Genomic DNA, 13,503 nt, shown 5'->3' on the forward strand with positions numbered 1-13,503 from the left:
ATGAAAATAGTGATCTAATGAAATGATCCCTAAAAGTTTCCATTTATGCTTTTTTCCCCAGAAGTCAAAGAGACTCATAGATCAGTCCTTCCTCTGTTTGGGCCCACCTCTCATTCCTGTGCTGTGTGCTCAATCACACAGTCGTGTCCAGCTCTTTGGGAGCCCAGGCGCTGTACCTGCCAAGCTCCTCTGTCTGTGGGATTCTCCAGGCAAGGACACTGGAGTGGGCTGCCAAGCCCTCCTCCAGGGGATCTTCCCAACCCAGGGATCGAACCCAGGTTTCCCTCATCGCAGTCGGATTCTTCACCGTCACAGCCACCAGGGAAGCCCGCCTGCACATCCAACATTAGAAGTTTCAGATTTCTTCACAGTTGGTCTCCTTGAATCTGGGATACTTGTTTGCCAGTGTCTTGTCATCGTGGGGGGGTTTGAACATATTCTTTTGTGTCATATCTCCTCTACTCTAGCCAAAATTCTTTGGTCAAGGGTGACAGTTGCTAACTTCGAAATTCACAAATATATACTTTGTTTCTCCTGCACACTGGTCATTTAATCACAAGTCTGACTCCCAATTCCTTTGTTTTTATTTTTTTAAGTTTACATAGCATTAACCTATTGTTATCATAATGATAAACCCAGCCACTGTTAGCAGTTACTCATCACTATTAGTATCATGAATATAATTGGATTGATCAAATTATTTCCTATATACCTTATCATTCATGGACAAAGCTGTGCAACTTCCTTCTTAGTATATCAGTAAAGATCTGTGAAGGTTTCCTTTGGGGCCCCATTGCTAAAAATCAAAGAACAGTCTTAAATGTTGTCCAGTAGAGTTATGCTCTCGTCTCTGTCTTTTGATGCTTTCTTGTGTGTTAGTCACTCAGTTGTGTCTGACTCTGCAACCCCATCAATGGTAACCCGCCAGGCTCCTCTCTCCCTGGGATTCTTCAGGCAAGAATTCTGGAGTGGGTTGCCATTTCCTTCTCAAGGGAATCTTCCTGACCCAGGGATCAAACCTGGGTTTCCCCCATTGCTGGCAGATTCTTTACCATCTGAGCTACCAGGCTGTTTTATATTTATTGAAACATAATTGATTGATTTATCTGGTTATTAGTATAAGGCCTGAAGAAAAAAACTTTTTTTTCCAGGTGGCTACACAATTGACTCAGTACCATTAATCACATAGTCTACCTTTTCTCTACTGATAGACAATGCATATTTATCACACACTAATTCTTAAAAATGTATCTATTCTGGACTTTGTATATGGTTCTGTTTATCAAATTGTTCATGTGATAGCATCCTCTGGATTTTATTGTTTTAATTGCTGTAGCTTTTTATGTTTTAGTATCTAGTGGAGCTATTACCCAGATACTTATTAACTTTTTCAGAATTTTTGTGGATGCTCTTTTTAAAAAGATTGATGAATCTTTTAAAAAGATTCATATACCATGAAGTTCACCCTTTTTAAATGCACAGTTCATTGGTTTTTAGGATTAATATATTCACAAGATTTTGCAACCATCTGCATGATCTCACTGCAGAATATCTTCATCTTTCCCCAAAAAAAAAACAAACTCTTGTACCCCATAGTACTCACTCTATTCTACCCTCACCCTGGTTCTTGGCAACCACTAATCTTTCTCTCTCTCTGGATTTTCCCATTCTGGACATTTCCTATAAATAGAATCATACAAGGAATGGTCTGTTTTAACTGACTTCTTTAACTTAGCATCATATTTTCGAGGTCCATCCATATTGAAACATGTATCAGAATCTCATTTCTTTTCCTGGCCCAGTGCCATTCCATTGTATGGATATACTACCTTCTGTTTATCTTCTGATCAACTGAACACTTGGATTGTTCTCACTTTTTGGCTATTATGAATCTAGCCTCTTGTTTTTATGTTTTTAACTGCTTAGGTGATTTGGGCCACACCCTAAATACCATCCTAACAACGTGGTTTTATTGCCTCAGAGTAGGTAGGCGTGGTTGTTAGTCTAATAGGGTAATGAATATTAAAAAGAATAACTATTGTTAATGACATAACGTGAATAATTTGATGGACATTTTCCAGGGTATAAATGCCTATTCATAAACCCATCAAGCTAATGACATGTGAGTTCACTGAACTACTTAGGGGGTGATTTGTAGATTTCAGTATCCATAAAAACCACCCAAAGTATGTGTTAAAAACTACAGTTACTGGCCCCTCTCCAGAGTTTGTGACTGAGATGGTCTTTGAACCATGATTTAAACCATCTAGACCCCAGGGTATGTTTTTGCCTAAGGTAACTGCACATAGTCCATCAGAATTACAATCACAGTTAATTACAGAATTGCAGGCACTTCAGAAGAAATCAGACAGAAGTGCTCTGGAGAAGGCCTTATGTGGCAACAACTTCTGCACATGCTTCTGCTAAAGTCTTAGCATATCATATAACTCAGAACCAGGGCTCCTCACAATAGTATGAAAACATTAGAGAAACTCCAGAGTTTTCCATCTTCATCCTGGGGGCCTGGCCTCCGGTCTGGTCCAGAATTTAAGTCACCTGTATCCATTCACGTGTGAGCGATGCCTTTGTGCCCTGATCACACAGGCATGATGAGCTGCTGTCCCATCAACCACAGACACCCCCATCTGCGTGCTTCATTGTGTGTTAATCAACAGTGCAAGGAAGGTGTAACCCTGCTGCCCTCCATGCCTGTCCTTTTCCCCTCTAGGCCAGGGAAGGCCGGACCACCATAGTGATAGCCCACCGGCTGTCTACGATCCGGAATGCAGATGTCATCGCTGGGTTTGACGACGGAGTCATTGTGGAGCAAGGAAGCCACAGAGAACTAATGAAGAAGGAAGGGGTGTACTTCAGGCTGGTAAACACGCAGGTATCTGCTTCTTGGGAAGTTTTTCTGTTGTTTTATCCTTAATATAATATCTTTCTTTATTAAAATATCATATAGCTAATGCTGTACAGAGAAATCAGAAGTATCAGAAAGATGCCAAGGATACATCTGAGACTTTAATTCAGAGTCGTTGAAAGAATCTTGAAAGAAAGGTGGGAAGAGGGGGAAGTAAAAGAAAATGCCAAAAACATTTTGAACTTGTTGTTTAGGACAGTGATTCTTAATTGCCTGTTCAAACTAATGGGTCCTTCCCCCAGTAGATTAGGGATGTTCAGAGCGGTGGTGGGGGTAAGAGACTGATGCCAGGATCTCTGGCAGTTGGGAGAAGTCCTATGAGACCTTAAAATACTCCCCAGATCATCCTAATAAAGCAATGGCAAGATTCATGGCTCTTGGAAGTGAATAGTTCGGTGTTTTGTTTTTTGTTTTTGGCTTGAGAGATCTTAGTTCCCCGACTGGGGATCAAACCCTGCTCCCACAGGAGTGAAAGTGCCAAGTCTTAACCTCTGGGCCTCCAGGGAATTCCTGAGTTTGGTTTTCCTTTAAAACAACAACAACAACAACAACTATTCACTCTATTTCCTAAAGCAGGTTCTATTGATAATTATATTTGCCTTATTATTGAAATTAGTCACTTGAGCAATTTTGCAAAATAAATAACTGAAAAACATTTATCCTGTAAACACAATTCTTCTATTTGTAAAAGTTTATACATTTGCTTTGGTAACTGTAACTAATATGTACATATTTTTGTTATTTTTTCCTTCACATTTCAGATACACATCATCCAAATACTATAATTTTATATGTCCTCAGCAGTAATTACATTGATGTGTAATAAAATGCTCAATCATTTCTCTAAAGTTGAATACGTGACTTGTTTCTAGTAATTCTCTGTTCTAAATATTGCCCTTTGGGAGCACGTGGCAGGGAGTGGGGTGAGGGTGGGTTCCAAAAAAGTTAAGTCAAAAATTTGTTTTGTTTTCTGACAAATAATTTAACTCTTCTGAGTCTCAGTTTCCACATTTGAAATACAAAATCTACCATGTGAGGCTGCTGCAAGGCTAAGAAATAAGCACCTGTTTAGTTCAGTTCAGTCGCTCAGTCATGTCTGACTCTTTGCAACCCCATGGACTGCAGCATGCCAGGCTTCCCTGTCTATCACCAACTCCTGGAGCTTATTCAAACTCATGTGCTTTGAGTCAGTGATGCCATCCAACCATCTCATCCTCTGTCGTCCCCTTCTCCTCCCACCTTCAATCTTTCCCAGCATCAGGGTCTTTTCAGATGAGTCAGCTCTTCACATCAGGTGGCCAAAGTATTGGAGTTTCAGCTTCAGCATCAGTCCTTCCAAAGAATATTCAGGGCTGATCTCCTTTAGGATGGACTGTTTTGATCTCCTTGCAGTTCAAGGGAGTCTCAAGAGTCTTCTCCAACACCACAGTTCAAAAGCATCAATTCTTTGGCACTCAGCTTTCTTTTTAGCCCAACTCTCATATCCATACATGACTACTGGAAAAACCATAGCCTTGACTAGACAAACCTTTGTTAGCAAAGTAATGTCTCTGTAATATGCTGTCTAGGTTGGTCATAGCTTTTCTTCCAAGGAGCAAGCATCTTTTAATTTCATGGCTGCAGTCACCACCTGCAGTGATTTTGGAGCTCCAAAAAATAAAATCTCTCACTGTTTCCATTGTTTTCCCATCTATTTGCCATGAAATGATGGGACCAGATGCCATGATCTTAGTTTTCTGAATGTTGAGTTTTAAGCCAACTTTTTCACTCTCCTCTTTCACTTTCATTAAGAGGTTTTTTAGTTCCTCTTCACTTTCTGCCATAAGGGTGGTGTCATCTGCATATCTGAGGTTATTGATATTTCTCCCAACAGTCTTGATTCCAGCTTGTGCTTCATCCAGCCCAGCATTTCTCATGATGTACCTGCATATAAGTTAAATAAGCAGGGTGACAGTATACAGCCTTGACGTACTCCTTTCCCTATTTGGAACCAGTCTGTTGTTCCATGTCTTGTTCTAACTGTTGCTTCCTGACCTGCATACAGATTTCTCAGGAGGCAGTTTAGGTGGTCTGCTATTCCCATCTGTTTAAGAATTTTCCACAGTTTGTTGTGATCCACACAGTCAAAGGCTTTGGCATAGTCAATAAAGCAGAAATAGATGTTTTCTGGAACTCTCTTGCTTTTTCGATGATCCAACAGATATTGGCAATTTGATCTCTGGTTCCTCTGCCTTTTCTAAATCCAGCTTGAACACCTGGAAGTTCTCGGTTCACATACTGTTGAAGCCTGGCTTGGAGAATTTTGAGCATCACTTTGCTAGTGTGTGAGATGAGTGCAATTGTGCAGTAGTTCGAGCATTCTTTGGCATTGCCTTTCTTTGGGATTGAAATGAAAACTGCCCTTTTCCAGTCCTGTGGCCACTGCTGAGTTTTCCTAATTTGCTGGCATATTGAGTGCAGCACCTTCACAGCATCATCTTTTAGGATTTGAAATAGCACAACTGGAATTCCATCACTTCCACTATTTTTGTTCATAGTGATGAGCCCCACCTGAATATACTATAAAAAGCACTTTAAAAGGGTGAATTTCATGGTATGTGAATTTTGTTTCAATAAAGCTGTTATATATATATATATATTATATATATATATATATATATATTTTGTTTGTTTGTTTGTTTGAAAAGCACCTAACACAAAATAGATGCCTGACAAATGATAGTTACTGGTTCTAAACTTGAAGGTTACATCCATCTGGACACACAACTCAACATTTTCTTCTTCTTCTAGATTTCAGGAAGCCAGATCCAGTCAGAAGAATTTAAAGTCACACTTGCTGATGAAAAGCCTGCCATGGGTTTGACTCATCCCATAGTTAGGCGTTCTCTTCATAAAAGCCTGAGGAGTTCACGACAGTATCAGAAGGGCTTTGATGTGGAAACCAGTGAACTTGTAAGTTGTTTTTCAATTATCTTTCATTGTTTAGTTTTGCTGGTGAAATCCGTAGCCTTGCAAGCATATTGTAGGCACAGAAGATTCCCACCATGAGCCATACTCTTCTTAAAAGAAGGACATATCCAATATTAATTGTACTTGTCAAAAATTGAAATCAATTCCAATTAACAATGGATTTTCAATGAAAAGGGATTCCCAAAACATAGGCTCTGTGCTTAGATGCTTAAAATTAAAACGAGATGTTCCATTCATTTTTCAGATCCAGAGTAAAGCCAGGCTGGTCTAAAATAAGAGGCCCTAATATTTGCATGATCTATTATGTAGGATTACTTTTGATTGTCTATACTAGGAAACCCAGAGTAATATCAATTTAAGAGAAATAAGGTTTTATTTCTCTTTCACATTAAAACAAACAAACAAACAAACTTAGAGGTGAGAAACCCAGGGTTACAGTGGTCACTGCACCATGGTCACCATGGACTCAGGCTCGTTTCACATTTACTCTCACTACCCTGGCATGGAGCTTTCATTCTCAATAATCTAAAATGACTCTGGAAGCTCCAGCCATCACATCCATGTTCCAAGCAGCAAGAAGAAACAAAGTGTTTCCAGACATCTCATACAGTACTTAAAAAAACAAAACAAAACAAAACCTATATCATTGGCCATAACTTAATCACATGTCCATACTTAGCTACAAGGGAGGGTAGAAAACGGAACCTTTTTGCTATATGCATTGCTACTCTGAGTAAAACTGGAATTCTCTTACTAGGAAAAAGGACAGAATAACCAGAAATAGCCAAGGAGTACATTCTTTAATATTTCTCACCTGAAACCTTGGGATTTTTTTTTAGATCAACATCTTTAGATCAACAACTTTATAATACAAATGTTTACACAAATCTCATGTTTACAGTATAAAACACAAAGGACCTCAAGAGAAGTAACTGGGATGTTATTAATTCAAGTTAACAGAAGCTTTTATAATAGAAAGGGAACACATTCTAAGAAAAGATATTTTATGACTTTAAGAAACAGTTTAGGAGTGTATTTTGATGTTATTCCCTGGTAACTCAGTTGGTAAAGAATCTGCCTGCAATGCAGGAGACCCTGGCTCGATTCCTGGGTCAGGAAGATCTCCTGGAGAGGGATAGGGTACCCACTACAGTATTTTGGGGCTTTCCTTGTGGTTCAGCTGGTAAAGAATCTGCCTGCAATGCAGGAGACCTGAGTTCCATCCCTGGGTTGGGAAGATCCCCTGGAGAAGGGAAAACGTACCCACTCCAGTGTTCTGGCCTGGAGAATTCCATGGACTGTATAGACCGTGGGGTCGCAAAGAGTCAGACATGACTGAGCAACTTTCCCTTCACTTTGATGTTATTTACTCATAAAATCTGGGGCCTCCCCAGGTGACTCAGTGGTAAAGAATCTACCTGCCAAGCGGGAGACAGGGGTTCTATCCCTGGGTCGGAAAGATCCCCTGGAGGAGGACAGGGCTACCCACTCCAGTATTCTTACCTGGATAGTCCCATGGACAGAGGAGCCTGGTGGGCTACATCCAGTCCAGGGGGTCACAGAAGAGTTAGACTTGACTTAGCAACGAAACAACAGTTAATAAAAGCTGAGTGTATTTTACCTCTTGTGTTGGCCTGAAAAAACTGATCCTACTGAGAGTTCATTGCGTCTGTTTTTCTCTGCCCAGGATGTTATTCACTGCAGAGATGAGAAGGGCTCTTTTAGCAGTCTCAATCTTGGTGTATTTATAGAAAGAGAATAACATTGTATTATTGTGGTGCTATATTATTGTAAGTAAGATAAACAGTTTCTCCCTTTTTGTCTGTGAAGTATTTGCTTCTCCTTTTCGCATTTGTCTGGATAGTTACACTGTTACATCTTTGGAGTCTGGTATTTTAGAGGAGCACTTCTCTTGGAGAAATGCAAAGAGGGGTAGGCAGAAAATGCCACAATCAATACGACTGTCCTTGGTGCCATCATAGAGGGATAAATGGTGTGCCCAGGTAGAGAGGGAGATTAAATCTGATTAGAAAGACTGTTTGCTTGTGAAAAGCAGCCTGAGCTCCTTTATCAGGCTGGAGGCCAGGTCTAAAAGATAGTACTAACCAGGGAGGGAAAAAAACCCTAAAATTCAGAGGAGAGGGGTGGTTTGAAAGCAAAGGGTTGAATAGAAACTATTCCTATGTTCTGTATTTCATAGGGACAAAAATGTGACCTATTTAAACAACTGTAAGGCCATGGGATTCCATAGGCACATATGGTATCTAGTTTACTGTGAAACCACCTCTATAATCAGAATATTCTCCTTTTTATTTTTATTTTTGGTCACCCCACACAGTCTGTGAGATCTTAGTTCCTTGACCAAGGATTGAACACAGGGCCCATGGCAGTGAAAGTGCTGAGAGAGTCTTAACCACTGGACTGCCAGGGAATTCCCTATAATATTCTCCTTTATGTGACTTAAATCCCTCATGCTTGACCAAACATCAGGTTCAACACTTGCTGAGAACTTGGTATGTGCCAGGCATTGGGCCATTTCTAAGGAAATAAAGTGTTAGTCATTCAGTCAGTCACTCGGTCATATCCAACTCTTTGCAACCCCATGGACTGTAACCCACCAGGCTCCTCTGTTCTTGGGATTTCCCAGCAAGAATCCTGGAGTGGGTTGCCTTTTCCTTCTGCAGGGGATCTTCCTGACCCAGGGATCAAACCTGGGTCTCTTGCATTACAGGCAGAGTCTTTTCCATCTGAGCCACAGTGAAAGCCAAGACATAAGCCAAGACATCTTAAAACAAAGTCACAGAGATATGTAAAAAAAACAAATGGGGGGAAAATCACAAAACAAGTTAAGCTATGAAGCAGAAGTCTGTAGGGAATGCAGACTAAAGTTAGTCTGCCCTACCATTAGTAGTAGTGAAAGAAAAGGGCGTGGGTACTTAGTTTTGTCAGTTAGGACATGACACGCATAAGGTGCTAGGCAGGGTTCTGGGGTGAGGAGACCAGGCCCAGGCCCTCAGATGAATCACAGCGCCTTGTGTTGGTGAGGACGCTTAACCCATCTATTTGTGGGTCGTATCTTGTGTGACCCCAACATCATGACTTGAATTTTAGGGCATCTGGTGCCCAGATCCTGCTTCTGCTCACTTGCTGGTCACACCGTGAGGACTGCTCCTTGGGTGATGGACTCCCTCAGGTTAGGCTGTGCAGTCCATTTGTTGTCGTTCAGTCACTCGGTCATGCCCAGCTGTTTGCGACCCCATGGACCCCAGCATGTTAGGCTTCCCTGTCCCTCACTATCTTCCAGAGTTTGCTCAGACACATGTCTATTAAGTCAGTGATGCCATCCAGCCATCTCATCCTCTGTCGTCCCCTTCTTCTCCTGCCTCCAATCTTTCCCAGCATCAGGGTCTTTTCCAATGACTAGACTCTTCGCATCGGGTGGTCAAAGTATTGGAGCTTCAGCATCAGTCCTTCCAGTGAATGAATATTCAGGGTTGATTTCCTTTAGGATTGACAGGGACACAGTTAGCATCTTGTCACGTCCTGTGGGACCCTCCCGTGGTCTGCCGTGGCCTCGTCATTCCCCCCGCCCAACTTACAAGTCCCTGGAGGGCAGGCCGGGCCCTCTCCGGGTCCACACTCGTGACTGTGGTGTTGCTGCCTGTTCGTCTTGATGTGTGTGTGTTCTAGGATGAATCTGTGCCACCGGTGTCTTTTCTGAAGATCCTGAAACTGAACAAGACAGAGTGGCCCTACTTAGTGGTGGGAACGCTGTGCGCCGTTGCCAACGGGGCGCTCCAGCCGGCCTTCTCGGTCATCTTCTCGGAAATGATAGCGGTGAGTGTGGGGACACCACTGGATGGCCTGAGTGAAATCACTTCACCAGGAAATCAGTTCTCATGCCAGCCCGGTCCACTCTGCAGTAAGGCAGCCTCCAATGAAACTAAGCCAAAGGCTTTCATTCCCTGTTGAGGAAGGCCGTGAGGCAAAAGAAAACGTCGGCCAGTGATGCTGTCAAGGAAATTAGAAACTGCAAGGTCCCTGAAGGAGGCGTTCTAGTCACTCTCTCCGCTCGGGTGAACTGGTGTCAGGCCGTGACCCCCACCCTGTTTGTGGAGAGGAGATGCCCACCTCACAGGATGGCTGGGGGTGGGGGTGGGGGAAGAGTTCAAGTCTCAAGGGCTTAAGAGGCCGGGCTCTGGGCTCAGACCCCTCGCCATTTAATTGCTGTGCTGAGTCGCTTCAGTCATGTCTGACTCTTTGCAACCCTGTGGAGCCCAGCAGGCGCCTCCGTCCATGGGATTCTCCAGGAAAGAATACTGGAGCGGGTTGCCATGTCCTCCTTAAGGGCACCCTGCTGACCCAAGGATAGAACCTATGTCTCTTACGTCTCCTGCATTTTAAGTGGGTTCTTTACCATTAGCACCTCCTGGGAAGCCCCCAATTGCCGTGCAAACTTGGGCAAATGCTTCACCTTGCTGTACCTCAGTTTGTTCATCTGTAAAACAAACCTACCTCCTAGAATGGCTGATGATTAAGAGATGATAAAAACTATACGCCAAGAAAAATTTTTTAAAAGAGAGATGATATAAGTAACGATTAATATACAGAAAGCATTTAAGAGTGTCTGCCTCAAAATAAGTATTAAAAAGTGCTATCTACTACATCATTGTTCAGTAATCCTTACAAGGCTTGGAGAGGCTGAGACACAGAGAGAAAACTCCTACAATCCAATTGTTAAGTTCCCTGAGGGATGTTTATCAGAAGTGATCAGAAATATCTAAGGCTCCATAAAACCCAACATTTATGTTTTATAACCTTAGTTAATCTCTAATGTTATTGGAGATAATTTTTGTTAGAGTTTAATTATTCCCCATCATATAAAGAATTTATTATGCTTCTGAATTGGAACGTTGGTCTACAGTTAGGACCACAAATTAAAAAATAAATGAATTAGGGAGAACCCACCAACTGTTTTTACAGTACAGAATAACGCAATCCCTGACTCTCTTGCAATTCAAAAACAGTGTGGGCTGTATTTATATGTGGGTGCCTCTTCTTGGTGTCAAATGGAGCTTTTGGAGATTGAGTAGAAAACAAAATAAACCAAGTCCTGCCCCTAAACAGTTTACTTTCTATTGGGACAGATACATAACACACACACACACACACACACAAAACAAGTATGTTACACATCACAGGATGGCAGGCATTTTAAAAGCACTGTCAGGCAGTGGAGGGGCTGGCAGTGGGGGTGATGTGTCGTGCAGTTTGGTCAGGAGAGACCTCTTCGGGCCGAGGCCCTGTGGGGTGGGGTGGGAGGCAGGTGAGGGGCAGAAGGAGTTCAGGCAGGGGAACAGCAGGTGCAGAAGAAGAGGAATAAACACAAGAGTGGGCAGCCACCACAGTCCATGTGCAGTGTTTCAGCCCACGTCAACAACCACACCGCAAGTCCTCCACATACGAACCTCCAGGCTGCGAACGTTCAAAGATGCAAACGCACATGCCAGGCCCTGTTTGCCTCTGTTGTACCACTGTACTTTACAGGGTTCTCTTCTACAAGATTTAAGAGGTTTCCTTCATTTTTTGCGTTTGTTTTTTATGTATGCATTATTTGTGCAATAAGTATTATAAACATGTTACTATGCAGCCGATGGTGTTTGTGGGGTTATCTAGGCTAACTTTGTTGGCTTTACAAAAAAAAAATTGGACTTATGAACCTGCTCTTGGAACTGAGCTCATTCATATGTAGGGCACTTACTGTGTTCCTCAAATTCATGGAGACAGGAAGTAGAATGGTGGGACTAGATGGCTAGGGCTGGGGTCGTGGAAGTCCCTGTTGAATGGGTCAGGATTTCATTGTGGATGATGAAGAGTTATGGAAATGGATGGTGGCGAAGGTGGCACAACACTCTGAATATCCTTCACACCATTGCGTGGTACACTTAAAATCTACCACTTAGTTAACTTGATGTTGCATATATTTTACCACAGTTAGAAAAAAGACAACACATATTCAAAACCTGGTTTTTAAAATGGAATGCTCAAGCCATTGTTTCTGGGAGGAATATACAAGGTTCATGTAATCCAAGTGGGTATTTTAAATGTCCTCTTGTAGATTTTTGGACCAGGAGACGATGAAGTGAAGCAGCAGAAATGCAACATGTTCTCATTGCTTTTCTTAGGCCTGGGAATTATTTCCTTTTTTACTTTCTTCCTTCAGGTAGGTACCTATAATTTGATCTTCTTTATCGAGTCTATATTCAAGTAGAGAATATAGATTAATTATCGATTAGATTTTCATTAATTATATGTTAATATAGATTAATTATTGATTAATCAAAATCCAATAAAGGAAACAGGTTATCCAACCCTTAGCTTTGCTGCTGTATAGCACAGTGAGCTCAGCTCGGTGCTCTGTGATGACCCAGAGGGGTGGGAGGGGGGCTGAGTAGGAGGGAGGCTCAAGAGTGAGGGGATATATGTGTACTTGTAGCTGATTAATGCCATTGTACAGCAGAAACTAGCACATTGTAAAGCAAGTATACTCCAGTTTAAAATTTTTTAAAAATGTAAAAACCCTTAGCTTTGATTTGGAGTTTCCAAATCTTAGACTGAAATGAATTACAGACTCCATTGGCACAAGGCTCTTTGAGAGGGCAGAGTCCTAAGTAGTAGGCATTGTGACTTCCCTGGGTGCTAAGTTACATCATGTTACAGGTTGGCCCTCTAGACATTCATTGCCAAGGAGGAAAGAGACTTTAATTCACAGGACAACATAAGTCCCATTTAAATGCAACGAGACATAAACTGAAAGAAAAATCAGTACAACAGCACTCTCTTTTTGAAACTGAAAGTGTTAGTTGCTCAGTTGTGTCCGACTCTTTGCAACCCCGTGGACTGTGGCCCACCAAGTTCCTCTGTCCATGAGATCATCCAGGCAAGAATACTGGAGTGAGTAGTCATTCCCTACCCTGGGGGATCTTCCCAACCCTAGGATCGAACCTGGGTCTCCCACATTGCAGGCAGATTCTTTACTGTCTAAGCCACCTTACTTTTTATATAATATCAAGTAACTTCTCTGATCTTTTCTTCCTTGATTGATGAACTATTTGAAAGAATGAACATTATACTGCATTTAGATATTATAGACCTGCCCAAAATGAACTAGTAAACTCTGTACTTGCCTACCTAGACTTTTACCAGTGGCTTTTTGTCTCTTTAACTCAGTGCCTTTTTAGTACAATCCATTAAGTCCACAAAATATTTCCTAGTCATGCCTAGTGTGTTTCTCTTTTGCTGTTGTTGAGCCAGTGGTAAAAGTAAGCCAAGATTTTTGTTTAGAAACGATTGCCTTGCTGGTGGCAACTCAGTGTCCAATGTAGCCACAAGCCCCGGTGTGTTAGGGAGTGAAGCTAGTTACAAACACATGCTGCACCAACAGTGGGCAGATGGCCAGGCCTTGAGCAATCTGCCAGCAAAGGTACTCTAGGAAATCAGCGAGCTCTAGGCCTGGACTCCAGGGGTACTGACCACCCATCTTCTCGGCTTAGTGATATGTGCTCCCAAAGAGCACCCCGCATGCCTGCACCAACACTCAACGTGGCTGG

At 42.1% G+C, this 13,503-nt stretch overlaps 1 protein-coding gene across 4 annotated transcripts in view; it reads left to right on the forward strand.

The window, feature by feature from the left end:
• The window catches only part of LOC122673830 (phosphatidylcholine translocator ABCB4), a 70,974-nt gene that overhangs the window by 34,302 nt on the left and 23,169 nt on the right, over positions 1 to 13,503 (forward strand). For all 4 annotated transcript variants that reach the window (XM_043871722.1, XM_043871721.1, XM_043871723.1 and 1 more), the window contains 4 exons: positions 2,729 to 2,890; positions 5,714 to 5,875; positions 9,584 to 9,730; positions 12,012 to 12,116. In XM_043871722.1, the coding sequence (XP_043727657.1) occupies positions 2,729 to 2,890; positions 5,714 to 5,875; positions 9,584 to 9,730; positions 12,012 to 12,116 (576 nt within the window). The remainder of the gene's footprint in view (positions 1 to 2,728; positions 2,891 to 5,713; positions 5,876 to 9,583; positions 9,731 to 12,011; positions 12,117 to 13,503) is intronic.

The sequence above is a fragment of the Cervus elaphus genome, chromosome 18, assembly GCF_910594005.1.
Source record: "Cervus elaphus chromosome 18, mCerEla1.1, whole genome shotgun sequence".
NCBI classification, from domain to species: Eukaryota; Metazoa; Chordata; class Mammalia; order Artiodactyla; family Cervidae; genus Cervus; species Cervus elaphus.